The sequence below is a fragment of the Labeo rohita genome, chromosome 17, assembly GCF_022985175.1.
Source record: "Labeo rohita strain BAU-BD-2019 chromosome 17, IGBB_LRoh.1.0, whole genome shotgun sequence".
In the NCBI taxonomy this organism is placed as follows: domain Eukaryota; kingdom Metazoa; phylum Chordata; class Actinopteri; order Cypriniformes; family Cyprinidae; genus Labeo; species Labeo rohita.
In genome coordinates this window covers 30,170,616-30,198,603 of record NC_066885.1, presented here as the reverse complement: position 1 = coordinate 30,198,603, position 27,988 = coordinate 30,170,616, and the positions used below count along the sequence as shown (strand labels likewise).

The 27,988-nt window shown below is 43.2% G+C and overlaps 1 protein-coding gene across 8 annotated transcripts in view; it reads left to right on the top strand.

Annotated features, from left to right (window-relative positions):
- daam2 (dishevelled associated activator of morphogenesis 2) overlaps positions 1–27,988 on the top strand; it is a 149,567-nt gene that overhangs the window by 98,962 nt on the left and 22,617 nt on the right. For all 8 annotated transcript variants that reach the window (XM_051134179.1, XM_051134177.1, XM_051134178.1 and 5 more), the window contains 3 exons: positions 4,877–4,951; positions 19,489–19,583; positions 26,264–26,597. In XM_051134179.1, the coding sequence (XP_050990136.1) occupies positions 4,877–4,951; positions 19,489–19,583; positions 26,264–26,597 (504 nt within the window). The remainder of the gene's footprint in view (positions 1–4,876; positions 4,952–19,488; positions 19,584–26,263; positions 26,598–27,988) is intronic.

Genomic DNA, 27,988 nt, shown 5'->3' with positions numbered 1-27,988 from the left:
GTATGATATGATTTGCAGTGATTAAAACTAAAATATTTAAACTGAAAACACAATCAGAATGTAATGCACAAGGAAGTCAGAATATTGTTAAAAACAAAGGCTAATCCAGACCTCAGGCTCCAGAGGACCATGACTACATGTTTTACAGTTTGTCAGTCCGCTCTGTAAACAAGTGATCTAGTCAGTCCAGTTGTTTGTGAATAAATTCAGTTGGCCTGGGTAATACTGACATAGTTTCCACATGTGCCAAGCTATAAAATCCCTTGAGGGAGGAATGCAATGCCAAGTTGATTCTTTTTCCTGTCATTAGATAATTGATACAATGTTCTAAACAAATGAATCTACATCCTAGACATCCTAGACAGCACTGTAATAGGATGGATCACATTATTTTAAATAAAATCAACCTGATAGCTTAATTCTTTCTGAGAAATGTTAAAAGTATTTATTATTCAAATATATGGAATGTTATTACAGATAACCTAATACATTGGTCATTTTGATTTTGTACAAAAAGTAATATTCTGCATAAAAATATACCGAAGTCTTTGTTACTAGAAAATATACAGTGTTGGGCAAGTTACTTCCAAAATGTAATACATAATATATTACTAGTTACTGTCTTTTAAAAGTGATTAGTTACATTACAACATTACTTTCTCTGAATTGTAATGCGTTACACTACTTTTACCACATATCACCAAAATATCCACAGAAGTATGACTAGGCATTATAAAATACCAAAATGTAGTTTATTGCTGCTCATTATAGTGGAGGGTAATGAGGTAGGTCAGTATAGCATAAAATTATGAAATCATATTTAGATAGGCTACCGGTATGTAAGTCTACATTAACGCTACTTGTAGTGTAGGTTAAACACAAATAAGCACAAAAGTTATTACATTTATAAATAACACCGGTAAATAAAGCGAATTGTTATAATGTTCCACAGGGGTGATTCTAGGATTTTCATTTTAGGGTATAATGAGGGTATAATAACAAAAATTAAATAAATAAATAAATAAATACAATAAAAATGTTTAACTAATAGGGGTGGTATACTATACTTATTGCAATATTCCACTATATTGTATACACTGTGTGCAGAATTATTAGGCATGTTGATATTCTGGTCATATTTTTTTTCCAAACACATTTTACCAATTCCAAACCACATCAGTCTTAGTAACTACTGTTAATTTTGTATTTAATCATTTATATGTGATGTATAATTGTCCGTGAAGGCTGGAAGTGAAAAACTCCTTATATTCAGGTGTGCAGGATTATTAGGCATGTTTTCGTTTACAGCTAAAATGAGCCAAAAAAGATATTTAACCCAGACTGAAAAGTCCAAATTATTAAATGCCCATGAGAAGAATGCAATACTAATGCATTACAAGAATTTGCAAAGTTAAGGCTTGACCATTGGACAGAGAAATGCTTGTTGAGTCTGCATGGTCAGAAAAAACAGGTGGAGAAGAAAAGATGCATGTTAACTGCAAAAGAATTAGGAATTAAGGTGAAGAATTAGGTGTGACACCATCAGGAACCGTTTAGTCTCCAGCGCCACCATTTTCCAGAACTGCAACCTACCTGGAGTCTTCAGAAGTGCAATGTGTCAGGTTCTCAGAGACTTTGCTTGGTAAAAAATCCTAAAAAATGCCCCTTACTTAATAAGAATAACAAGCTGACGTGTTGTGAAATACATGAAGACAGTTTTTTTATATGCTTTAGAGACAGATAAGTTGAGAGTGACTCTTGAAGGACAAGCATCACATCCTCTTGTGCCTCTGATTCAAGAATTTATCTTCCAAAATCTGGCAGTAAGTTTTGGGAGTTCATGTTTAGTCTCTTATCCTGAAAAGTCTGACTTGCAGAGATGGACTAAAATGAACTCCCAAAACTTACTGCCAGATTTTAGAAGATAAATTCTTGAATCAGAGGTACAAGAGGATGTGATGCTTGTCCTTCAAGAGTCACTCTCAACTTATCTGTCTCTAAAGCATATAAAAAAAAACTGTCTTCATGTATTTCACAAGACGTCAGCTTGTTATTCTTATTAAGTCAGGGGCATTTTTTAGGATTTTTTACCAAGCAAAGTCTCTGAGAACCTGACACATTGTACTTCTGAAGACTCCAGGTAGGTTGCAGTTCTGGAAAATGGTGGCGCTGGAGAACTGGAAACGGTTCCTGATGGTGTCACACCTAATTCTTCACCTTAATTCCTAATTCTTTTGCAGTTAACATGCATCTTTTCTTCTCCACCTGTTTTTTCTGACCATGCAGACTCAACAAGCATTTCTCTGTCCAATGGTCAAGCCTTAACTTTGCAAATTCTTGTAATGCATTAGTATTGCATTCTTCTCATGGGCATTTAATAATTTGGACTTTTCAGTCTGGGTTAAATATCTTTTTTGGCTCATTTTAGCTGTAAACGAAAACATGCCTAATAATCCTGCACACCTGAATATAAGGAGTTTTTCACTTCCAGCCTTCACGGACAATTATACATCACATATAAATGATTAAATACAAAATTAACAGTAGTTACTAAGACTGATGTGGTTTGGAATTGGTAAAATGTGTTTGGAAAAAAAATATGACCAGAATATCAACATGCCTAATAATTCTGCACACAGTGTAGATAGGTATAACATTTGATTACTGAATAAGCCAAATACAAGTCTTTCTGATCTCACACACACCTGTTTACTGTACAAATACAAAATTTTACTGTTTGCATTTCTAGTACAAGCCTCTTTCCTTAGCTGAAGTATGCAAACCTCTTTGCCACATGCACTAGAAACAATTGAAAGTTTTCAAATAAAAATAGCAACAGGATCGTTTTATAAAGTATGCGTTAATGTGCTTTATTTTCCTCGGAGGAAACAGCTGTGGTGTGATGAGGGGTGAACACAGCGAAAACGTAGGCTACGGTAGATGCGTCATATTCTGAGTTTGCATTTCACTGTTTTTATACTTAATCTGTTTTTTGTGAGTGAGATGAATTAATGCATGTTCATATTTAGTCTACAATACCGTAACATCATGTTTACTCCCAATTTCCCAACAGGAGACTTGTCAATCAATAAATAGGGAAAAAGTAACTGGCGTTACTTTTTTGAAAAAGAATTTTCTTAGAAGTTCAAAAGTAATGCGTTACTTTACTAGTTACTTGAAAAAAGTAATATTATTACGTAACTTGCATTACTTGTAATGCGTTACCCCCAACACTGGAAATATATTTGGGCCTTTTCTGTTATTTTATATTTTCTAGACAATGTCAGTCTATATATCACTATTACCTACCAAAAACTATGTTCTGTCCTATCAAACATTGGCTGATTGATCAGAGAGCATAATTTGCTGTCAGTTTAAATGAATGGAAATGGCACTGAGCAATCACAAACTTATACAGTGAAGAAAATATCTTGAGTGGAAAAGACACCAGAGCTGTGATATGTGAATGCGTGGAAAGCAAAATTATTCAACTAAAAATCTAATTTTGAATCAAATAAATATATAGAGTGTCATCATTCTTAAGTGTAGTAAGCTATGGTAGATACTGTACCAAGCTATGGTAGTCAGCAGCCATATCACCCTGCAGCCCAAGACTCGTTGCCCACTGAAGCTAACCAAGGTTGAGCCTGGTCAGTACCTGGATGGGAGACCTCCTGGGAAAACTAGGTTGCTGCTGGAAGAGGTGTTAGTGAGGCCAGCAGGGGGTGCTTACCCTGTGGTCTGTGTGGGCCCTAATGCCCCAGTGTAGTGACGAGGACACTATACTGTCAAAAGAGCATCGTCATTCGGATGAGACATTAAACCGAGGTCCTAACTCTCTGTGGTCATTAAAAATCCCAGGATGTCCTTCAAAAAGAGTTTGTAAAGCGCTTTGAGTGCCCAGAAAAGCACTATATAAATGTAAGGAATTATTATTATTATTATTATTATTATTATTATTTATTATTTATTAATACATCCACATTAGCATTTTTTGTATCTAAACTGGTCTTTTATATTTATTTTTATATATATATATATATATATACAGAAACAGTTATCTATATAATTGTAGAAAGCATTATAGATCGCAATATTATTATTTAAATTTCTTGTATTTTTCCGAACCACCAAACAATCAGATGTTGTTTTAAATATCCAGATATTGTCAAGCCACAGACTTTGTTCTGCCAGTTACCAACTGGTCTGGTGGACAGATTGGACAACAAATATGTTGTTCTGGTCTACTGAACAATCATTTATCAGAGACGTTTACTTAGCCTTATTATAGGGAATTGTGTCATGCCAGGGGCAATGGTGGTTAAACGTACCACCTTTCAGTCCTTTGCTATTACAGTGTTTTCCCTAGGTTTACAGCTTTTGGGGGGGGACACCTTTCTGTTTCACAAAAGTTTCTTTGTGGCAAAAGAAGGTTCTTCAGATAAAAGGTAAGAAAGAGATGGTTCATTAAAGAACCTTTGACTGAATGGTTCTTTGTGGAACCAAAAATGGTTCTTCTGTGGCATCGCTGTGAAGAACCTTTTAAAGCACCTTTATTTTTAAGAGTGTAATACAAGATTATATTTCTGTTACATGTTAAACTGTACTTTTATTTTGACGGGTTGTCGTTTAGTTTCTGTTTGTATACAGTATGATATGATGGTAGTTTTCTCAAATTAATCAGTAAAATTCACATGAAGTGACTCTCACAGCAAGACTAAGTTCATGCGTTTATGTTGTCATTAGCCCCCCTAATATAATGGTAGGGGAAACACTGTATTAGCTTATAACCATTCAGATATTCCAAAGTAATACACATAGTTACTTGTGAAAATCCTGGGAATCTAAATGGCTTTACTCTATGTTCTTTTCTTAGGAACAAGAGGACCCCAACAAGCTTGCCACCAGCTGGCCTGATTACTATATAGACCGCATCAACTCCATGGCAGCTGTAAGTACTTCCTTTGTTATCTTTACATTTCTAACATGCACAACAAACTTTTGCACCCTTTGCAATAAAATCTGATTTTGATACCAATTAATGTGGATGAAAAACTAATGCGGAATAAAAATTGACCCAAACAAATTTGCAAGCCCACAAGTTATCAGTATGAATCAGACTTAAGAATTTGGAAACCTAAAGGTATTATGTCCAAAAATGTCTGCGTTGATATTTATTTTGTTGTTTGTTTGTTTAAACTATCATCCGAAACTAGTAGGCAAAAACATTGTGATGAAGACGAGCTCAGCATCTCGCCTTCGGGGGGGGAAAATGTGAGTCTGTGAAGGATGTAAAAATGATGGCTCAATTGCACAGCACTTTCGTGCGAGGTGGAATTTATTTACAGTGCTAGAAAGTTCATCCACAGTGAAATATATACAAGTGCACACAAAAATGACAAAAAGTACCAAAGAAACAACAAAAAGGGAAAATAAACCAGAAAATAATCTAACACTGATACACATAGGCAACAAACAGGTATCCACAATATACGAAGGGTTTTGTGTTTGCTTGAGGCACCGCAGTAGCACTCTTGCATCGACTTGGTAAACAAGCATTGGTCCCTTTCTGGACCATACCCTTCACAGGTAAGTATAATATTTAACACACACACAAGTACTACGTACTTATAATTAATCAATAATAATTAATTTCAGCTCTCTCTATATAATAATAAACACACAATCCATTAACACATAATACTTTTAACACATAATTTCCACACTTAAATACACACAAAAACACCAATTCAAACTACACAATGGTTTTACCAGCTTCCGGATGGGCTGCGCCAGTGCAACCAACCCAAGATGTCATAATCGGCTGCCGCTCGTTAGTTTGGGTTGGCCGGCGTGATGTTTCCCGCCGGAAGACTGACTACGCCACACAGACAAACATCACAGGGACGAAACGACACGACAAGTGCAGTGTATGTGTATGAAATGACTGGGAAATGAATATGGACAGGGGAGAGTGCTGACATGGGAGAATGTCCATGTGCTATCAGGATTGCGTGTGCACCCACTACTCTGATAGCGGCAACAGCAGGGAGGAACAGAGCAGTCTTCACAGCCTTGGAGCAGTCTGTCCATCAGCCTCTTTAATGTGGCTGGTGCCCCGTGAAGGCCAAAAGGAAGGACCGTGAATTGGAATAGTCCTAGAGGCATTCAGAATGTGGTGTAGGGTCAGGATTGAGGGGTACCTGCCAGTACCCCTTACACAGGTCTAACGTGGTGATGTACTGGGCTCTTCCAATCTTCTCCAGCAGATCATGCACTCTTGGCATGGGGTATGCATCAAACTTGGAATGGGCGTTGAGCTTGCTGAAGTCGATGCAGACACGCAGGGATCTGTCATTCTTGGGTACGATCACCATTGGGCTGCTCCACTCGCTTGTTGAGGGCTCAATCACTCCTAGCTCTTTCATCATCTTGATCTCCTCCTTCAAGGGTTCCACCAGCCTCTCAGGCACCCGGTAAGGATGTTGGCGTGATGGTGATGGATCGGAAAGGTGGATGGTGTGTTGGGCCAGCTCAGTCCGTCCAGACCTCTGACAGAACAAAGCAGGAAACTGGTTCAGGAGGTGCTGCAGCTCTTCCATCTTGGAGTCTTCTAGGTGAGATAGACACACCACAGACGGCTGTCTCTTTGCATCCTCTGATTCCTCTTCCACCTTCCTCAACAGGAGTGATGTTTCTGGTCCCTTACCAGGTGGCACCTTCCACTCTTGTAACAGGTTCACATGGTAGGTCTGCCTGGTCTTGCCCTTGTCCGTATGATACACTTCATACCTTACTGGCCCCATCTTGCAGAGCACGGTGTATGGCCCTTGCCATTTAGCCAGTAGCTTGCTTGTTGACGTTGGCAACAGAAGTAATACCTTCTGCCCAGGTTGAAACTGTCGTAGCCTGGCGTGTTGATCATACCATCTTTTCTGCGCTAGCAGTTTTTCTTGTAGGTTCTCTTTGGCTTGTTCTCTGTACCGCTCCAGACGATCTTGCATCTCTAGCATGACTACACGATGCCTTTCTCCTCCATCTTGGATGCAGGCTCCTCCTCCCAGCCTCTCTTCAGCAGGTCCAGAGGTCCTTGTACCTGCCTGCCAGCTCGAATGGTGAGAATCCCGTTGAAGCTTGGGGTACCTCTCTGTAAGCGAAGAGAACAAATGGTAGCCACTTGTCCCAGTCTCGTTCCGAACGCAGCATGTTCTTGAGAGTTTGATTGAATCTCTCCACCAGACCGTTCGTCTGTGGGTGGTAGGGAGTCATTCGGATGGCTGTGATGCCCAACTGCTTGTTCAGCTGCTCCATCAGCCACAATGGTACATAACATCATTGGTTTGCACATATAACACATCATTCTTCACTACATATTCTTCATTGCACAGATTTGATGTTTTCCCACACTCAGCTTTGACAAACAAGGGCTTTAAAGTTTCATCTTCCCTTTGAAGCTGTGCTATGCTCCCTGGGACCTTCCAGCGATTAACTTCAAGACCCTCCACTGAGGCCTCAGAAGCTGGGGTACCCAGGTACTTCTCAAGCCGCCGTTGGCGATGTGGCTATTTAGAGCCCTTAGTCCCACCCTGCAGCAGACTACTGTCTAAGTCTGGCAGTGGCTGTAGACCTGCCCTGGCTTGAGCTCTAGTAAGAGCAGGACATGACACCTCAACAATGGCAGTGGCAAGAGAATGTTCAGAGTCCTTGATGGGGGGTTGCAAGAGTTCATATAGCACTGGCAAGTCTCTTCCTAGAATCATATGAGCTGGTAAATTGTCAACAATAGCAACATTAAGTAATTACATTTGTTCCTGTACGTCCACCATTACCTCAGCTCGGGGATACCGCTTTACGTCCCCATGCACGCATTGAACAGAGGTAGCGTTCACCTAATTCGACATTATTTACAAAGCATGATTTCACCATTGATAAAGAGCTTCCAGTGTCCAAGAGTGCTTTCAGTTCATGTCCATTAACAGTCACATCATATACATTCTGACTCTCCCCCCACAGAGTCAAAATCACAGTCCCCTTCTCTAGGTACATAACAAAACCCCATAAGTTTTGCTTTGCGAGTGGGACACACAGCTGCTTTGTGGCCCGGCTGTTGACAATAAAAGCAAAGCTAGTCTTTGGTCATTGACTTTGGACCTTGTGCATTGTCAGACAGTTCAGCACAACCCCTTTCAGTCCCAGAGTTATGAGAAACGCCACATACAGTACCTTTGAGTAGTTGAGTACGAGGATCGCCACTATGAGCATTCAGGTACTGCTGAACCAACTTTGCCGCTGCTAGTCCTGACCTCGGCTTGTGCATACCTTTGATGCTAGTGTCGGCAGCTCCATTTGTACGCTTTCTGCGTTGAGCGAGGTCTCAGCAGGACGAATCGACTGCATGATGGACTCACAAAGACTTCGGAGCTCCTGCAGATATTGTTCATCTCTCTGCTCTTGAGTGTTGAGAAATCTGCGCATCAGGGAAATCATTCCCTTGCCAGCTGTAGCGTCAGGAGTGACTGGCTTGGTCGATGGTGGACTGGACTTTTGGGAGACTCTGGGAAGACTCGTAGCTCATTCATCCTCCGTAGTCTCAACAGAATTCCAGGCCGCCTCCTCCTCAGACAATGCCTTCACTTGGGATTGTAAACCCATGCTGGGTTTTCTACCATTCGGTGCTTGCGAGTAGCCATCCCACCGCTGCCACCAAATGTGATGAAGACGAGCTCACCATCTCAAGTCTGTGAAGGATGTAAAAATGATGGCTCGCTCGTAAAGCACTTTTGTGCAAGGTGAAATTTATTTACAGTGCCAGAAAGTTCATCCACAGTGAAGAATATATACAAGTGCACACAAAAATTACAAAAATCCAAAGTACCAAAGAAACAACAAAAAGGGAAAATAAACCAGAAAATAATCCAACAATGATATATATAGGCAACAAACAGGTATCCACAATATATAAAGGGTTATGGGTTTGCTTGAGGCACCGCAGTAGCACTTTTGCATCAACTTGGTAAACAAGCATTGGTTTTGGGTTTGGCCTCGGCTTATATAGGGTTGCTCAAAATATCATTTAGTGATATTTTGTTAGTTGATTCATGCTAGTAAAATCTCATTCATGCAAATTGTCATTATAGACTATAGGCTATAGGTGAAATGTAATCAACATAATATTCTTTATAGAACTGTAATATTAAGCTTGCAGATATAAGCTTGGTTTAATAGAGTAATCTTTCTTTAAACAGTGCATTCCCAACTGAATGTTGTCCTAGCCTTAAATTTGAAATTTACTGGAATTTAAATGGGTAAAATCAGTCCAATGGAATGGCAAAACATCATAAGCGGGGCGACATAGAGACCAGAAAGCTTAAAAGCGCATCCAAAACAAACAGCTTTAGCTTCTTTGTCTTTAACAAATGCTCTGTGTGTGTCAGTCTGAAATATCTGTTGTTTGTCATTACCAGTGCACAGTCACAACAATATATGACGAGGAAGAAAAACAGGCAGCACAATTGTTGTGTTGTTTGTTTGGGAGCGGAGCAGGCACAGTCAGCTCTTGAGGGGGCTGATTGTGTTCATCGTGCTCCCTCTGCGAACACTCCGCTCCACTTCGAGGAGTGTGTCCGTGTTTACGGGCATTCCAGTTCCAGTCCCGCTGTTGCTAAGGCACAGTGGCAATTGAGTGGGGATCGCATATAAATCTAGCAGAAGGGGTTGGAGATGGGCCTCGCCCTTTCTCCACCTTCACCCTGTGGATCTAGTGCTGTCTTTCAGTATTCAGAAACCCACGCTGTAGTCTCTTCCCCCTCCAAATGAGAGCTTGTTGCTGCAGCTCTCTTCCTCCAAGAAGATTGATGTTGTTAGCATTGATACAGAAGAAACTGAGTACTCTCTATCTCAATCTCTGGCATATGAGCAGACTGCATTTTAGATTGATTGTTTCTCCCTGCCCTCGCTGCATCAGGAGTGGGGATACACACAATTTATGTGTGGTTTGTTTGGGAGCGGAGCATGCAGTCAACTCTTGAGGGGGCTGGCTGTGTTCATTTATAAAATGTCCCAACGTGTACAAGTGTGCACTATCTGGAATGTTTAGCTCTGCTTCCGCTGGTGTTTCTTCTTGAGGAAAGGAAGTCTTATACAATATAGAATCGAGTGGTTCTGACCTCTTAATTACGGGTCTGCATTACATGTCTGCGCCAAAATAATGCCAGTCCTGTCTGGTTGTTTGGCTGCGTTCTCCACCGAGCACTGTTCTCAGTTGCAGCCCGGCAGTGGCACGAGAATGCTCATCCCCTCATGTGAGGTAGCTAGAGTGGTTAAATCAGTTGCTCCCTTCAAGACACCAAAATAAACTTTCTAGCTACATAGATGCCAGTCCCTGCTGATACCCCTGCCACAACTGGTGCTTTAGGGCTCAGTGGGCTCCAATGAGTGAAGTTCCCAGCTGCCGCCCAGTGAGGCAGCTAACATGCCACATAAATTGCCTGGAGATGCTGGACATGTTTTGTGCACTGAAACATTCCTTCCAGACCTGAAGGCCATCATGTGCAGACAACATATTAGTGGTATCATACATCAAGGAGTCTGCGCTCGCGACCACTATACATATTGACACACCAGATCCCCCTGTGGTTCCACAAACTCCTCTCACTCAGAGCAGTTTAAATCCCTGAGCACCTGAATCAGGGAATAGACGCTTGGGCTGGATACCATGGTGTAGACGTGAACGAGGCTTCATCTGTATGCTTTTTTCCCCCCAGTCGCTCTGCTCCCAGGAGTTTTGGAGACAGGTCCGTCTTCTGCTCGTAGTCCCATTCTGGCCGGCCCGAGTATGGTTCTTGGTCCTTGTGTCCCTTTTTGAATGACCTCCTCTCTCAGGCAGGGAGCTCCATCCTTTGCCCTGCCCAGAGTTATGGAAGATGTGGGCATGGCCCCTGAGGGGGCACAGCTCTTAGCATCTGGTCTCTCAGCCGAGGTTGATGAGACCATACTCCAGTCCAGAGCTCTCGCCATGAGGAAACAGTATGCCCTAAAGTGGATACTTTTAACTTCTTGGTGTGGATAGCGACTGTCAAGTGCCCAGTTATGGAGTATTTGCAGGCGCGTTTTTGTTGAAGTTTACTTCACTTCGGAATGTTCCTTCATTGTTTTGCACTGCGCCGCACACAGATGAAACTGTGTGAAGTGTGAAACTGTGAGAAGTGTGAAATGTGACATATACCTCTGTAAATAAATACAATTTAAATTCACATCTCGCACTCTTTAATGCCGTTTGAATGGAACATATACACTCGTTTCAAACTGAAATCATGGCGGAATATCCGGTGATGTCCACTTCGCAGGGGTCTTCACGGTCGAATAGAACAATTGCCGTACGTGATAAGTGTCACGCTTGACGTCGTGTGCGGGAACAGATACGCAGGAGAGCGGAGATCCAAACAATGCACTTTTAATAAACAATCCAAAGGAACAGACTCAGGGAAACAACGGGAACCAGCAACCAACGACGAGCAAAACAAACTGAAGACAATCTAATCACCGACAAGACCGTGTGGAACAAACAGACCTTAAATACACAGAGACAAGGGAGTGGTCACAAACGAGATAATAAGGGGAAGTACAAATATGGGCAAGACTAAACCAAATGGAGACAGAACTAAAGGGGGAGACAAGGAACATACCAAAATACACTGGAACACAGGGGAAAAACACAAGGAAAACAGAATAGACAAGACAAAACAGAACACAATCCTGACATTACCCCCTCCCTAAGGCGCGACTCGCGCCGTAACTATACACAAATGGGTGGGAGGGTGGGCGCCCTGGAGGCTGTGCCAGGCGGACACGGGGGAAGCAGGGTGGTGCCTCCAGGGTGGGTCCAGGGACCATGGCGGGTCTGGGGATTCAGAGAGCCATGGCCGAGCACACAGTTCATTTGGCCATGGCGGGTCCGGAGGTTCGGGAAGCCATGGCCGGGTAAACAGTTCAGGAGGCCATGGCTGAACAGGGGAGTAGCCCCCCCCCAAAATTTTCTTGGGGGAATTAATAGGGAGCGCTGGATGAGGTGCTGGCTCAGGAGGGCGTGCAGGAGGGCGCGCTGAAGGAGGAGCCGACTCAGGAGGGCGCGACGGAGGAGCCGACTCAGGAGGGCGCGCAGGAGGGCGCGCTGAAGGAGGAGCCGACTCAGGAGGGCGCGCAGGAGGGCGCGCTGACGGAGGAGCCGACTCAGGAGGGCGCGCAGACTCAGGAGGGCGCGCAGACTCAGGAGGGCGCGCAGACTCAGGAGGGCGCGCAGACTCTGGAGGGCGCGCAGACTCTGGAGGGCGCGCAGACTCTGGAGGGCGCGCAGACTCTGGAGGGCGCGCAGACTCTGGAGGGCGCGCAGACTCTGGAGGGCGCGCAGGAGGGCGCGCAGACTCTGGAGCAGACTTGAGACCAGACAGGAACTCTGGAGCAGGCCTGAGACCAGGCGGGAGCTGGAGCGGAGCAGGAAACCGCGTTCTGGCCTGGGACCTGGGGAAAGCAGTGATAGAGGAGGAAGACTGAATAGGGGGAGAAGCAGAAAGGTTGTTGAGGGACGCCGCCTCCCTTGGAGGATCTACAGCCGTGGCTGACACCTCTGGGGGCATGGGCGCGGCTTCTCTGGCGGAGGGGGCCTTGGGCCCAGACGGGCTCTCAGTGGCGAACTTGTGAGCCGACGTGACCTCGGGAGCACAGTGTGCCGCCCACACACACCAAATAGCCACCGCCATTAGGGGAAGAGCAACTGCGGATGGCAGGATCTCTGTATTAGGCTCGTGAAGACCCGCTGTGGCGTGACTTGACTCAGGAAGTGGAGCGGTGTCTTGGCTTGGCTCGTGGGGAACAGCTGTGACTTGGTTAGACTCAGGAAGTGCCGAAGGAGACGTGGGCTCTGGACGGCGCTCTTGAGGAGCGGGCTCTGGACGGCGCTCTTGAGGAGCGGGCTCTGGACGGCGCTCTTGAGGAGCGGGCTCTGGACGGCGCTCTTGAGGAGCGGGCTCTGGACGGCGCTCTTGAGGAGCGGGCTCTGGACGGCTGGACGACCCCAACGGAGACTCTGGAGGGCTGGGCGTCTCCAGCGGAGACACTGGATGAGCAGGCTCTGTACGAGCGGTCGCTTGAGGGCGCTCTGGCGGGTCCGTGAGCTCGGGTGCGGCGGCCATCTTGGCCGGGGGCTCAGGCTTGGCGGCCATCTTGGCCGGGGGCTCAGGCTTGGCGGCCATCTTGGCCGGGGGCTCAGGCTTGGCGGCCATCTTGGCCGGGGGCTCAGGCTTGGCGGCCATCTTGGCCGGGGGCTCAGGCTTGGCGGCCATCCTGGCCGGGGGCGCAGGCTTGGCGGCCCTCTTGGCCGGGGGCGCAGGCTTGGCGGCCATCTTGGCCGGAGACTCTGGCGTGGCAGCCATCTTACGTGCAGACTCTGGCGTGGCGGCAGCCATCTTGCGTGCCGACTCTGGCGTGGCGGCAGCCATCTTGCGTGCCATGGGCGGTGTCCGAGTGCTCGCCGCGGGTTCCATGGTGCAAGCAGGGGTGGACACTCGGATCGTCGCTGCCCATGCTGACATTAGCGGGGGTCCAGCACACTGGCCACCACGGTTGGCCATGACCTTGGAGGGCTGGCCGCGATCTCCGGACTGACGATGAGAGAGGAGGGAGTATGAACAGGAGGAAGCGCAGGAAGACCAGAGGGAGCGGACCGGTTGGGACGGCATGTGGAGGAAGCCGGTTGATGGTGGGCTGGAGCGGCAACGTGTTCTCTAATGGGGGAAAGATTGGAATCTTTCACATCCACGTAAAAATCGGAATGACAGAGGGTGAGGACCTGGTTGATAAATTCAGCAACCGGTTTATAGCGATCCTCATAGGGTATGGAACTGAGCAACTGGGAATCATTTAGCCCCATTAGAAAACACGTATTAACCATGGCATCGCTCCAACTCACCAGATGACAAACATCCAAGAATTCCTCCACATAACGTTCCACCGGCCTCATCCCCCGCCGAATACTCATAATCCTCCTCTCGGCATCCATGTTGTAATGTGGTCGGTGATTCTGTCACGCTTGACGTCGTGTGCGGGAACAGATACGCAGGAGAGCGGAGATCCAAACAATGCACTTTTAATAAACAATCCAAAGGAACAGACTCAGGGAAACAACGGGAACCAGCAACCAACGACGAGCAAAACAAACTGAAGACAATCTAATCACCGACAAGACCGTGTGGAACAAACAGACCTTAAATACACAGAGACAAGGGAGTGGTCACAAACGAGATAATAAGGGGAAGTACAAATATGGGCAAGACTAAACCAAATGGAGACAGAACTAAAGGGGGAGACAAGGAACATACCAAAATACACTGGAACACAGGGGAAAAACACAAGGAAAACAGAATAGACAAGACAAAACAGAACACAATCCTGACAATAAGAGATACATACAAAATATGCAGAGTGGGGGGGCGTGAGGACTGACGTTGGGAAATGCTGCTCTATGTCACCCCGCCCATGACATCTCGTCATTCCATTGGACTGATTTCACACATGCTTCAGGACATGGTTCCCAAAGCATTTTTGATGCATGGTTCCCTATTTGAGAGTGTCACTATGTCCTACAAGTATTCAAACAAATATAGCAACGGCATTTTAGACTATTTGTTGTCTGTTTGGTGATGAAGCATGGGAGTCCGCTTGGCTGTGGTCTTGGAGATCACACATAGATCTACGGACGCGGTAGAGACGGGCTCGCCTTTTCTCTGCCTTTCTTCCTAGATCTAGCAGTCTCTCTCTTTGAGTCAGCTCTCGAGGGGAGATTGATGCTGTTCGCATATAAGCAGACTCGTTTCTACCTGCCCTCGCTACTCAGTGGGCAGGGATTTACGCAATTTATGTGTGGTTTGTTTGGGAGCTGAGCACACGCAGTCTGCTCTTGAGGGGACGGGCTATGTCCATTCATAAATGTGTTCATTCATATGTCATAAACAATGTGTACTATCTTAAACGTTTAGCTCTGATCCCATTGCTATTTAATTTTGAGTAATTCAATTTATTTACAGTGCTCTCTTGGGTCGGAAACACGCTTGCGGTTTCTTCCCCCATTTGAGAGCATGGTGCTATACCTCTCTTCCTCCGAGGAGGTTGATGTGTGTGCACACTGATACAGGCTGCAGGGTGGGAGCAGCCTCTGTAGAGTGGCCATTTACTGCACTCTCACCCCGTACTTTCATCAAGTGTGTGGATGCTGCTCTGGCTCAGCTGTGACTCCAGGGCATCTGCATACTGAACTATATTGACATCTTGTCAGTATTAGCCCATTCTAAGCAGTTGACGGCTCGGCATCGAGATGTTGTCCTCATCCATATGAAAGAACTGGGGTTGCGGCTGAACGCCTGGAAAAGTGTGCTCCTTTACAGAGAACAACTTTTCTGGGCGTGGTGTAGGATTCGACCACGATGTTGGCATGTCTATCTCCTGCTCGGATCTAGTCAATCCTAGCGGCAGTCAAGAGAGTGAAAGTAGGCCGGTCACTCACTGTCAAACGGTTCCAGAAACTGTTGGGTCTGCTGGCAGCTGCGTCCAACGCAATCCTTTTGGCCTGCTGTACATGACACCCCTGCAGTAGTGACTCACAACGAAACAACCACTTTGCATGATCAAGGTCACGCAGCGCTGCCTTAGACATGTGGTGGAAGCCTTGGTTATTGTCTCAGGGCCCAGTGTTGGGGATTCCTTGTCGTCGCTTAATGCTAACGGTGGATGCCTCCCTCACCGGTTGGGGAGCGGCCATGAGTGGCTGCTCAGCCCGTGGTCTGTGGAGCGGCCGCAATCTCATGTGGCACATCAAGTGCCTGGAGATGCTGGCCGTGTTTCAGGCACTGAAACACTTTACCCGAATCTAGGAGACCATCATGTGTAAAGAGATTCCTGATGCCTGTGGTCTAGGAGGTCTGAGGGCAGGCCCCTCTGGGGAAGAGCAGTGTACACCTCATCATACGGTGCCTGTCTCTCCTCAGTGCACTCAGGAGATTGATCTGTTAACCCTGCCACTTATGGTGCTTCGGGGCACAGCGGTCTCCAGCTCTAGTGCAGCTGGATGAGCCGTTCCCTGCCGGTCACCCGTTTCAGGGCACCGAGCTAGCCGCTCTAAGTACACCAGAGGTCTCTTGAGGAAGGAGGCCATCTAAGTGGTCCCTCCTCCCGACAGAGAGTCCGGGTTCTACAGCCGGGCATTCATTGTTCCGAAGAAGGGGCTGCGTCCTATTCTAGATCTGCGTTGGCTGAACCACGCTGTTATGCGCCTTAGGTTCAGGATGTTGACACTTAAGCACGTTGTGTCTCAGATCAGGTCCAAAGACTGGTTTGTCGCGACAGATCTGAAGGATGCATACTTCCACATTTCCACCCTTCCTCAACACAGGAAGTTCCTGAGGTTCGCTTTGGGGGCAAAGTGTACCAGTTTGGGTTCTTCCGTTCGGTCTTGCACTCTCAGCCTGCACTTTCACCAAGTGTGTGGATGCTGCTCTAGCTCCTCTGAGACTCCAGGGCAACTATATCAACGATTAATTGATATTAGTTCATTCAGAGCAGATGGCAGTTAAACATCAAGATGTTGTTCTCGCCCATATGAAAGAGCTGGGGTTGCAACTGAACGGCAAAGAGAGTGTGCTTTTTTCCATTTAAAGAGAACCTCTTATCTGGGTGTGGTGTGGGATTCAACCACGATGCAGGCATGTCTGTCTCCTGCTTATCTCGAGTCAATCCTCACAGCAGTCAAGAGAGTCAAAGAATGCTGGCCACTCACTGCCAAACAGTTCCAGAAACTGTTGGGTCTGATGGCAGCTGCGTCCAGCATAATACCTTTTGGCCTGCTGTACATGCAATGGTGGCTCAGGACCAAGGGGTTCTCCCTGAGGGGAAACCCACTTTTCATGATCAAGGTCACACGGCGATGCTTTCGTACCTTAGACATATGGAGAAAACCTTGGATCCTGTCTCAGGGCCCGGTGTTGCGGACTCCCTGTCATCGCATAACACTAACAATGGATGCCTCTCTCACCGGTTGGGGAGCGGTCATAAGTAGCCGCCCAGCCCGGGGTCTGTGAAGCGGCCGTCATCTCACGTGGCACATAAACTGCCTGGAGATGCTGGACGTGTTTCAGGCTCTGAAACACTTCCTCCTGACCTAAGGGGCCATCATGTGGGGCACAACACAGCAGGTGTCTCTTACATCAATCACCAGGGAGGTCTGCGTTCACGCCCCCTATACAGGCTGGCACACCAGATCCTCATTTGGGCCCAAGGGAAACTCCTCTCGCAGTGCACATCCCTGGGCATCTCAATCAGGGAGCAGACGTCCTGTTGAGACAGGGGCTGAGGACCGGGGAATGGATATTCCACTCCAAGGTGGTGGAGCTCATTTGTCATCCAGCTCCTCCAGGACTGGATGCCATGGTACAGACTAGAGGTCGACAGATGTATCGGTTTTGCCGATTAATTGGCACCGATAGTTGATTGACGGAACTATTGGTTATCGGCAAAAATTCTATGCCGATAGTTTTTCTGGGTTGGGTTCGTTGCTGGAGCGGCTGAGAAGGTCATCATTATACAGCAAAGTCCCTATAATCTTTGTTATACAGCACGAGAGCGGCCTCTAGTGACGGAAATCACTGACAGCACGTGCCGTTTGTTTAGACACGTGACACTGAGTGCTGCACAGAGCGGGACACTTCAAAGGCGGATTTAAAACATTGTCAATGAAATGGTGTGTACAGTATACTGTAGTGCATGTTTTCATGTCATTACTAAGCGATGAATTTGTTGACTAGATGCTGCATTAGTGGAGAAAGGACAGCAATATACTTTTGCCCGTTTGGTGATCAAATAAAGTCTTATAGACTGCCGCTTGAATTGAACGCGACACATCCAGTGTGTGTGATATCGGATAGCTGCGAGTTCTTCTAGATGCAGCGCTGCACTTTTCAATACTGTGGCCTTTGTGTAGATATTTAAAGATGGCAATCTTTAGCTTGATTGTTGTTGTAATGGTAACACTTTACAATATGAGTCCATTTGTAACATTAATATTGATAAATGCTGTAGAATAGAAGTATTGTTCCTTGTTTGAGTCTGTTAATTTCAGCATTTACTGATATATTTTAAAAATTTTAGTTGCTTTTGTTCACATTAATGAACAATGTACTAACTGTAATGATCAATATATAATTAATATTAATATTTTTATTCATTTACAAAGTATGGTTCAGTAGGCTCCGTTTTTTTTTTTAAATAGTAGAGCACTGTTTATTTTCCATTCAGTATCCATTTTAAAAACTATCGGTCGATTAATCATTAATCATTATCAGCCAGTGTGGTCCGGCCTAGTTATCGGTATTGGTAAAATCCAATATCGGTCGACCCCTAGTACAGACTTGGCCGAGGCTTTGTCAGTACACCTTCCCCCGATTGCTCTGCTCCCGGGAGTTCTGGAGAGAGTGTGCCGGGACGGTGTCTCGTTGCTGATAGTAGCCCCGTTCTGGCAGAGCCAAGTATGGTTCTTGGACCTGATTTCTCTCCTCAGCGGCTTTCCATGGAGATTCCCGTCAGGAGGGATCTCCTCTCGCAGGCACGGGGCATCTTCTGTCACCCCCATCCAAAGTTGTTGAAACTGTGGGTGTGGCCCCTGAGGGGGCACAACTTATAACCTCCGGTCTCTCAACCAAGGTTGCGTCGGGTTGCTTCGAGGCTTCAGATCCTTCATTTAAATCAGTTCTGCCTAAGACATATGCAAAAAATAAATAAATTAAATACAAGTTAGTGAGGCCTGGTTGAGTTAGTGGTAAGTTAATAGTGTGTTGTCGCCATGTTCAAAAGACACATCATGACATGCAATGCTTCAGACATCTAAAATATGGATACACATGCAGCTGTTCACATTTACAGACATGACCAACTGTGTTTGTGAATTTCATGTGTTTATGACATTTGACACAAAAGAGCTGGCTCTCTGTGCATGTGCTTTGTATGTGTGCACTCGGAAAACCATTTTTCAGAAATGTATACTGATAAGGTTTTTAAAACACACATAAAGAATAAACTTTTCATGATTAAGAACTGTAACCTCACGTCAGCGTGAGCACTATGGAGATAATAATAAAAAAAATTATCAGATGTTTTATTTGTTGTGTGAACGGTCAAGGCACAGCCCTCTTCTGGAAGAGGGGTCGGGGATCAGTATTTGCATTTAAAGAGACACACATGGAAACTTAAAGACTTGGTGTATGTAAGTGCTACTGAAGTGGATATTTATGGCTCAGTGATTATAGATAGGAATAAAACAGGAAGGTATGGTGTAAGTAAATACTTCTAAAGTGAATGTTTATGGCTTAAAAAAAAGCATACCTGACCTGCTATGATCAGTTTTATTGTTCAAAAAGAGTAAAAGTTTGACAAAAATCACCTGTATTTCAGATGCAGACACTATTTGCTTTTGATGAAGAGGAAATGGAGATGAGAAACAAGGTGGTAGAAGATCTAAAGACAGCCCTCCGGACTCAACCAATGAGGTAGGAGAACTTAATTCTTGTCATTATATTGATTCATCATTTTGATATCCAGTTCAAGGAGTACCTTAATTTAAAAGAGCTGCTATCAGCAAACAGTTTTCCGTGGCAACTACTTTCGGCTTGGATTATGTGGGAAGTGCACTTCTCTACAGATCAGGATGTCTCATGTTACTGCATCCATCTTTGTCTGTGACTGTCTGCTGTGGGCTGATCACTACTTCTGAACACATTTAAATGCTGTGTATCATTAATTTAGCTGAAACAGTGACTGATTGCTTCTTCACTTCTGTCAGAATGAGGCACCACAGTCAGAATGAGGCACCAGTAATTTTTTCTTCTCAAAGATTAACTTATCTTTGAGATGTATTTCATGGCCAAGTCTGTGCTGTCTTTAAATCAGTGGTCTGGAGTCTCTTTAATCACTGCAGGCAAACAGAAACTGATCTGCTTCTCTGAGTCACAAAGTAAAATGTCTGAGCTTTCAATCATACTGTACCCAGTCGTCTAGACAAACAGGGCATCTTGAACAAGACTAACTGTTAAATTCTCCCAAGAGTAACTGCTTCCGCATTGCCATATATGAGGGACCGTCTGGACCATGCACATTTATTTTTTTGTGGTTCGTTTTGACTCTTAATCTTTGTGATCTTGTTTTTTAGAGAGATAAAATGCAGTGTCATCTGAGCGACCCCAGCAGTGCACATTTACAGCTGATAGATAGATAGATAGATATAACCCATGACAGATAGATATAACCCATGAAATTTTTATGACAAGTGCAGCTAGCTATGTCTTGGATGTAATCCACTAATGGATGTAAATGTGGATTTGAGGCTTTAAACATCTTTTTTTCACCTCATTAATGTCAGTGTAGGAATTATTTTAAGTGAGCAGAAGGAAATTAAATAATAGTAATATACAATTTAGTAGTGAAATGTGTTGAATACCTGCAGTTACAAGTCAGTCTGAGTGTTTTTTAAATCTAGAATCTTTTTTTTTTTCTTTTTCAAATATACTATTTTTGCAGTTGCAACTTTATTACCATCAGCCAAGTTATGGCTTTAGGAGTCATGTTACACTGTTATAAAAATGCAACAAGTGCCATAATTAGATGATGTAACATGCACATCAGTCATGCTTTGTCCAATATAGAAAGTGGTGCACACACTGCCCACATGAAAACTCAAGCAAACCTTCTTTGCAATGTGATTATAACCTTTTGAAGAACAGATCTTTACAACAATCTGGGATTCAGTAACCTACAGTAGTAAAAAGAGGTAAAAGCTGCAGGTAGAAAAAGGTAACAGCTGTTAGCACTGAACAGCTGTTTAATATAATTTTCTGGTACAATGTTTTTCCATATTTCCTTCAGAACCTCTTAAACATTTTCAGTAATATCAATGAGACCTTCAGCGTGACCGGTGTCTGAAGCCCATGTATGAAAATGAACTAGAGGTAGTACCTTATGCAGCCTTAAATAGGTGATTAAAATCTTTAATTTGTTATGGCATGTAAAATATAAACTTGCTGCAGTTTAGGTCACTGGAAAGTATGTTCAGCTTAAGGAATGTTTTTAGCTGTGTTTGGACAAAGATACCCTATTATTCTGAGGATGAATTGTCAATCGGGTTTGAATAAAGAAACAGTCTGCTTCTTCCCTCTTTTTGGCAGTTTGTGTAAATAATCCAAAGTTTTCTCTCTTATAACCAAATATCAGGTTTCAAAATACTGGTGATATGACCTCAAAAAGGTCCAAGTATGTTGAACTCAGCTTCTTTCATGGAAATTGTACCCTGAATGCTTTAAGCATTTGGACGGGTTTGTGTTTTTCTCTCTGTGCTGTGAGAAGTGTAGTAGCTAGATCCAGCGAGCATCAATAACTGAAGGAAAATAGAGTAAAGTGCAGAAGAGGTAGCTTCAGGCAGCTCAGAAGTCATCCTCTGAGGCATGGTTTGTGTTGGCCATGGCTTAAAGTGACAATGTGCTACCCCACCTGTGCCCCCCACATGCTCCACTTCCAGGGTAATTTACACACTCCTGGCTGCTCTTTCCAGACGGGTGAACTGTAACTGATATTCAATACTGCGCACGTGCATGCTTTTGTTCATGTTTAGCCTGGCTGAATGTGATTGTAAATGGGTCAGTAAGGCACTTTATCAAAGCTCAGCTGGCTTCATTTTATTGCTTATTTTACTGCTCATGTTATGACAATCCCAAATCACTAAAGACTACACAGTCACTTTTTGGGACCAGTTAAATCACCCTAAATAGCTTTAACCTTTTAAACCTTTTAACCTTTTAACCTTTTAAACCACCAGATCTAGTGTTTCATTTTTTTTTTCTAAGTTCACTTTACACCTGGATGCTGTCAACATTCTAGACATATTTCAATCTGGCTTTAGTGCTTTGCATAGTACTGAGTCAGCATTGCTTAAGGTTACAGATGAAATTCAGTTATCCATTGATTCTGGATCATCTGTCATCTTGATACTGTTAGATTTAAGTAATTTTGACACTGTTGATCGCAAATATTCCTCTAAAATGACTAAAATGAGTGCAGGGCTGGGTTATGACACAGCGGTGCCCTGTGCATGGACTGATTTAAAAGCCTCCCTCAGTTGAAATTGTGTCCCTGGGATATGTAGTTGCATTTCAATGCATTACAATGGTTTGCTTCCTGTTTAAAGATTAGTCTGTCACTGTTAATATCGAGTCATTTATACCTCACCATATGCGCCTGTCTCTTGTGGTGTTCCGCAGGGATCCGTTTTGGGGCCTCTTTTGTTTTCCTTCTACATGCTTCCCTTAGGTTATGTTTTTCAAAAACAAAACCTTACTTATCATTGCTACGCTGATGATCTCCAACTCTATCTTCCAATTTAACCAGGAAACAATTTTTCATTAGATCATCTCTTTTCATGCCTTGACAAAGTCAAGACATGGATGACAAATAATTTCCTACAACTGAATGAAAATAAAACTGAAGTGCTTCTGCTAAGTCCTGATGCTATTATTGACTCCATAAAAAAAAGTTTGGCTCGTTAAGTAACAACCTAAAAAATCTTGCAGTTTATTCTGATCCTCTGCTCCAATTTGACAAGCATGTAAATGCTATAATAAAGAGTAGCTTCTTCCAAGTTTGATCTGTAGCAAAAGTAAAAAAACTTCCGTTCTAGTAAGGACCTTAAAGGGATAGTTCACCCAAAAATGAAAATTTTATGTTTATCTGCTTACCCCCAGGGCATCCAAGATGTAGGTGACTTTGTTTCTTCAGTAGAACACAAACGAAGATTTTTAACTCAAACCGTTGTGTCTGTCTGTCAGTCATATAATGGCAGTCAATGGCTACCAAATCTTTGAGAGTAAAAAAAAAACACACACAAACAAAACCAAATTAAACCCTGCGACTCATGACGATACACTGGTGTCCTAAGACACAAAATGATTGGTTTATGCGAGAAACTGAACAGTATTTATATCATTTTTTACCTCTGATTCACCTCAGTGTCCTACTGTCCTGAGCGTATGCACAGCATCTGGCGTGTGATATGTGTACGTGCTCTGGCGTAGTATACGCAAGTGCCGGAAGCGATCTGTGCTTATACGTCACTCATTGTTTACGCAGTGCATAGAGATTGCGACAATTTTTATATGTCATCAGACAGCGTGAATTTTTTTGCCCAACCGTATTTATTTGAACCAGAATACTCAGCGCAAGAAGTCAGAGAGATGGAGGAAGCAGCCGCAGCAGCAGCAAGTCTTCAAGCTTCAGGGAGACAGAGATCTCTTCAAAAGTGGTGGTGTTCTTGTAGTAAGTCTTATGAGATGCCAACAGAAGTGGAGAGCATCTATATGCACTTTCGGCGCTTGCGTATACTACACCAGAGCGTGTACACATGTCACGCGCCAGATGCTGTGCATGCGCTCAGGACAGTAGGACATAGCAGTGAATCAGAGGTAAAAAATGATATAAATATTGTTCAGTTTCCTGCACAAACCGATCGTTTCGTGTCTTAGGACATCAGTGTATCGTCACGAGTCGCAGTCGCTTAATTTGGTTTTGTTTGTGTATGTTTTTTTACTCTCAAAGATTTGGTAGCCATTGATTGCCATTATATGACTGACAGACTGCAACGGTTTGAGTTAAAAATCTTCGTTTGTGTTCTACTTTAGAAACAAAGTCACCTACATCTTGGATGCCCTAGGGGTAAGCAGATAAACATCAAATTTTCATTTTTGGGTTAACTTTCCCTTTAAATCATGATTTATGCACTTATTTCTTTCTGATTTGATTACTGTTGCTCTTTCTATGTTGGCCCACTTCTGTTCACCCTGTCTCGGTTACAGATGGTTTAAAACACAGCAGCCAGGCTGTTGACAGGAACAAAGAAAAGGAATCATATTTCTCCTGCCCTTGCCTCATTGTATTGGCTCCCTATAAAATTAAGAATTTACTTTAGGAGTCATCTGTTTGTGCACAAGGCCTGCATTGAGTGTTCTTTTTTTTGTGATCTCTTTCAGCCATACACCAAACACAGCCTCTAGTTCATTAAGATCATGTAATTAATTTATTTTATCTGTCTCTCGTTTTCACTACCATATATATTTTGACTTGACTCATGACTCCTGTTGCTGACACCCTGAGCAGTAAGTCCGGCTGTACTGACATCTGCACCTCCACAGCAAAGCAAAATGCTAATGAATACACAGGGTAACAAAGAGAGGGATAAGACCATGGGGTGGAACCCAGGGTGGCAAATCAGATATCAGGGGTGACCAGTGACATCTGATTGGCCACCCTGGGTGCCACCCCAAAATTTAATATGCAACTATATCATTTTTTTTGTTTAATCGTAGTGAAAGAAGCCTCAAACTCAAGGACACAACGCGTCTGATGTGCTGCATCATGCCTCATCTCGTCCGGTGTACAGTCCAGCCTCTGCAAACTCTCACTTTACTCGTTCAATTTCTTATGGAGTAAAAAACATCACAGAGCAAAGAGGACAGACAATGTGCTGACAGACAAGACAGAGCATTTCACTTTTGATAATAAGGAAACAAAGTCAAACAATCAAATTATGTTAGTTTTATTAAGAATTTCAAACAATACCGTTTTCCAAGTGCGCTCTATTATATACTCGCAAAATAACTGTTACTTTAAACCTTAACAATAGGGTTCCCTGTATAGTTTGCTTTAGAAAAATGTTGAAAAAAATAATCGCTAGCTTGTTCATTATTCCTGAATAATTCTCACTCAAGGCTGAACTCAAAGGTTGGCTACACTGTTTGAAGTAAGTTTTAAGTTTCCTGAACAACATTTACAAAATTAGGAATACATAGCTAATGTGGGGTAATGTAAAGTAATCAGCAATCATTGGATTTATTCATGCTTTTTTATGCTAGGTTGGAGTTACACACTAATTTTCTGTCAGGTCTAAGGACCCCCTGAATTAGCCTTGGCCACCCCCTGGCCACCCCATGTATAAATCTCCTAAAAGTAACGGTGCTTTGTGATGCCATAGAAGAACCTTTTTTGTCTAAGTGGTTCCATAAAGAACCTTTAACATCTGATGAACCTTTCTGTTTCACAAAAGGTTTTTTGTGGTCGAAAGAAGGTTCTTCCGATTATAAAAAGGTAAGAAAGAGATGTCTCTTTAAAGAACCTTAGACTAAATGGTTCTTTGTGGAACCAAAAATGGTTCTTCTGTGGCATCGCTGTGAAGAACCTTTTAAGCACCTTTATTTTTAAGAGTGTAGCTCTGCCATTGTTCATAATGGGATTATTAGATGTGGGACTGGAGCTAGCTGACCTCTTTAAGGAATCAGGAAACAGCACCTTGACAAACAAAAAAATTCATTTGAAATTTGACACTATAATCATGAAAATAAAAAACAAAGAAACAAGGTAATGGCATCATCAGGAAAGGTTTTATTATTATTTAATATGTAAAATTTGAGACCACAGTGAAAGAGACTCAGATTACCCTTTCAAGGTAGTGACAGTCCTATGGTACAGTAGTTTTATCAGATTATAACACCATGGTACTAAATATATACAATATTTATATACCATGCTATTTAAATAGTACTCCAAGCCATTTCTAAAGAATACATAAAATATGGATGTACCATGATACTTTGATATGTTTTGTTAAAAATCTTTGGAATAAGGTGACAGATTAAGTAATCTATTTATTATAAGCCCTTTTGTACTGTAAGAAAACTGGAGCAACAGAACAGGGCTTTACCATGAAACAGTTTGTGAACTCTTAGCATAGATTTGATGTGGAAATTGGATAAAGGGCTAATAGAGACAGTAGCGGTGCGGTGAGGTGAAGCCAAACGACTGTAGGCCAGCTATGATCTCATGTGTATATTACTCCCAAAGATTCCAAAGATTATAGGTCACCCAAAGATCATTGAGCCATGCCAGGTGAGCCACGTCTGCTTTAGAAACTAAGGTTTGATCACAGTTGCCGGAGACGAGTAGCCACACTATATAGGATAACTGAAGGAACACTGAAGGAAGTTCACATTGTTCTAACAATCACCAACTTTTTGGTGAGTTTTGTTAGATCAGTGTGCTGTTCATGTTTTTGGGAACAGTGTGGCAGTGATTCCTGACATTCAAGGCATTGGTAAAAAGCAACCTCACTAACCCTTAATGACTCTCCCTTTAGGTTTGTGACACGCTTCATTGAGTTGGATGGCTTGACGTGTCTTCTGAACTTCCTGAGGAGCATGGACTATGAAACCTCAGAGAGCCGCATACATACATCCATTATCGGCTGCATCAAAGCCTTGATGAACAACTCCCAAGGCCGTGCCCATGTACTGGCCCACCCCCAAAGCATCAACACTATCTCCCAAAGCCTCCGCCAGGACAACATCAAGACCAAAGTGGCTGTGTTGGAGATCCTGGGCGCTGTTTGCTTGGTGCCCGACGGGCATAAGAAAGTATTACAGGCAATGGTACACTACCAGAAGTATGCTGCAGAGAGGACTCGTTTCCAGGTAAAGTTGCTATTAATGAGAGTTTTGTAGCAGTGCAAAAAGGAACTGAGCACAGGATTCCATTAAAAAGCTGGAATTTTGTTTGAGGGTTGCACAATAATGTGGGTAATATCTCTATCTCTATTATCTGAGAGGATGTGTAAAATAATTAATATGCACGCACCTGTGATTGTACATTAGTCGAATTTGCCATGGAGTGTAATCAATGAGTGGCAACCCTAGGCCTGCTGTTAGGCTAATGAACAATGTAACTGTGTAGAAGGGTTGGATAATTTTTTTGACAATGGCATTTTATATAATATTTCTGTGTCTAACATTTTATAAAAGTACTCAAAATTATGCTTTATATATATTTTCTTACATTCTTACACCTTACAACACTTTTTACACTAACTATGCTAAAATCACTAACTTTTTAATCACTCCTTTAGTGTCATATTCTTTTATTAATACATTTTCTAGGATTTTAATTTCTGTTTAACTGAAAAAAGTAATGGCAGAAATAGGAGGGTGTCAAATTCTGACATTTCAGTGCTTGGGGTTATTGTCTGTATTTCTTAAAAAACCTCACAGGAGACATGGGTAATTTTAGCTGCAGAGCCAGCTGAGATGAATAACAACACACTTGTGGAGGCAACATAAGTAGGGTGATTTGTCTTTACTGTGTGTTTATTCATGTGTAGTTGACATGCCTGGCAGCAACAAATGTCAGTGTTTGAAATATTAGCCTTTTAAGCATGGTTGATTCCTAGTGACCCAATAGATCTCTGAGGACTCTTGACAACTATAAGCACCATAAGCAGACATTAGCAACCCATTCCATAGAAATAGCACCTGTCTTCACTGACTTTAAGACAAGGACTGTGATGAGAATCTGTCATTTATTGTCCTTAGCAGCCTATTAGGTAAATAGAAAGTCATAGATGCGGACCAAATGCTTACCTTTTTTTTTTTTTAGATCTTCATTTCTGACAGCATGTCAGAAATGAAGATCTAATGTTCCAAACCTTAAATACAGTATAAAGCTTCTACTTCTGCAACAAGAGCAGCTCAAAAGTATTGAAAAATATTTCTATATAAAATATTTTAACAACTAATAAGCATTTTTAAGTAACAGATCAATGAAATATTTAGAAATAGCTGATTCCATTCTCATTTGGAGGAATAAACAGGTGTTGAAGCTCTTTCCATTACATCAACATAAATAGACCTCTTTGAATTGGTTTTGTGGATGCAGAACAACACAAAGAATCAAGGAGAGAATAAATAATGTCTGGGAGAGGGAGAGAAATAGTTGTAGGAAGTAGAGGAGTAGTTGGATCAGAAAAGGGGAGAAGAAAAGGTAGGGGAGAGGAGTAAGAATGTGTGCTGGACTGTGCATTTTTATGTTT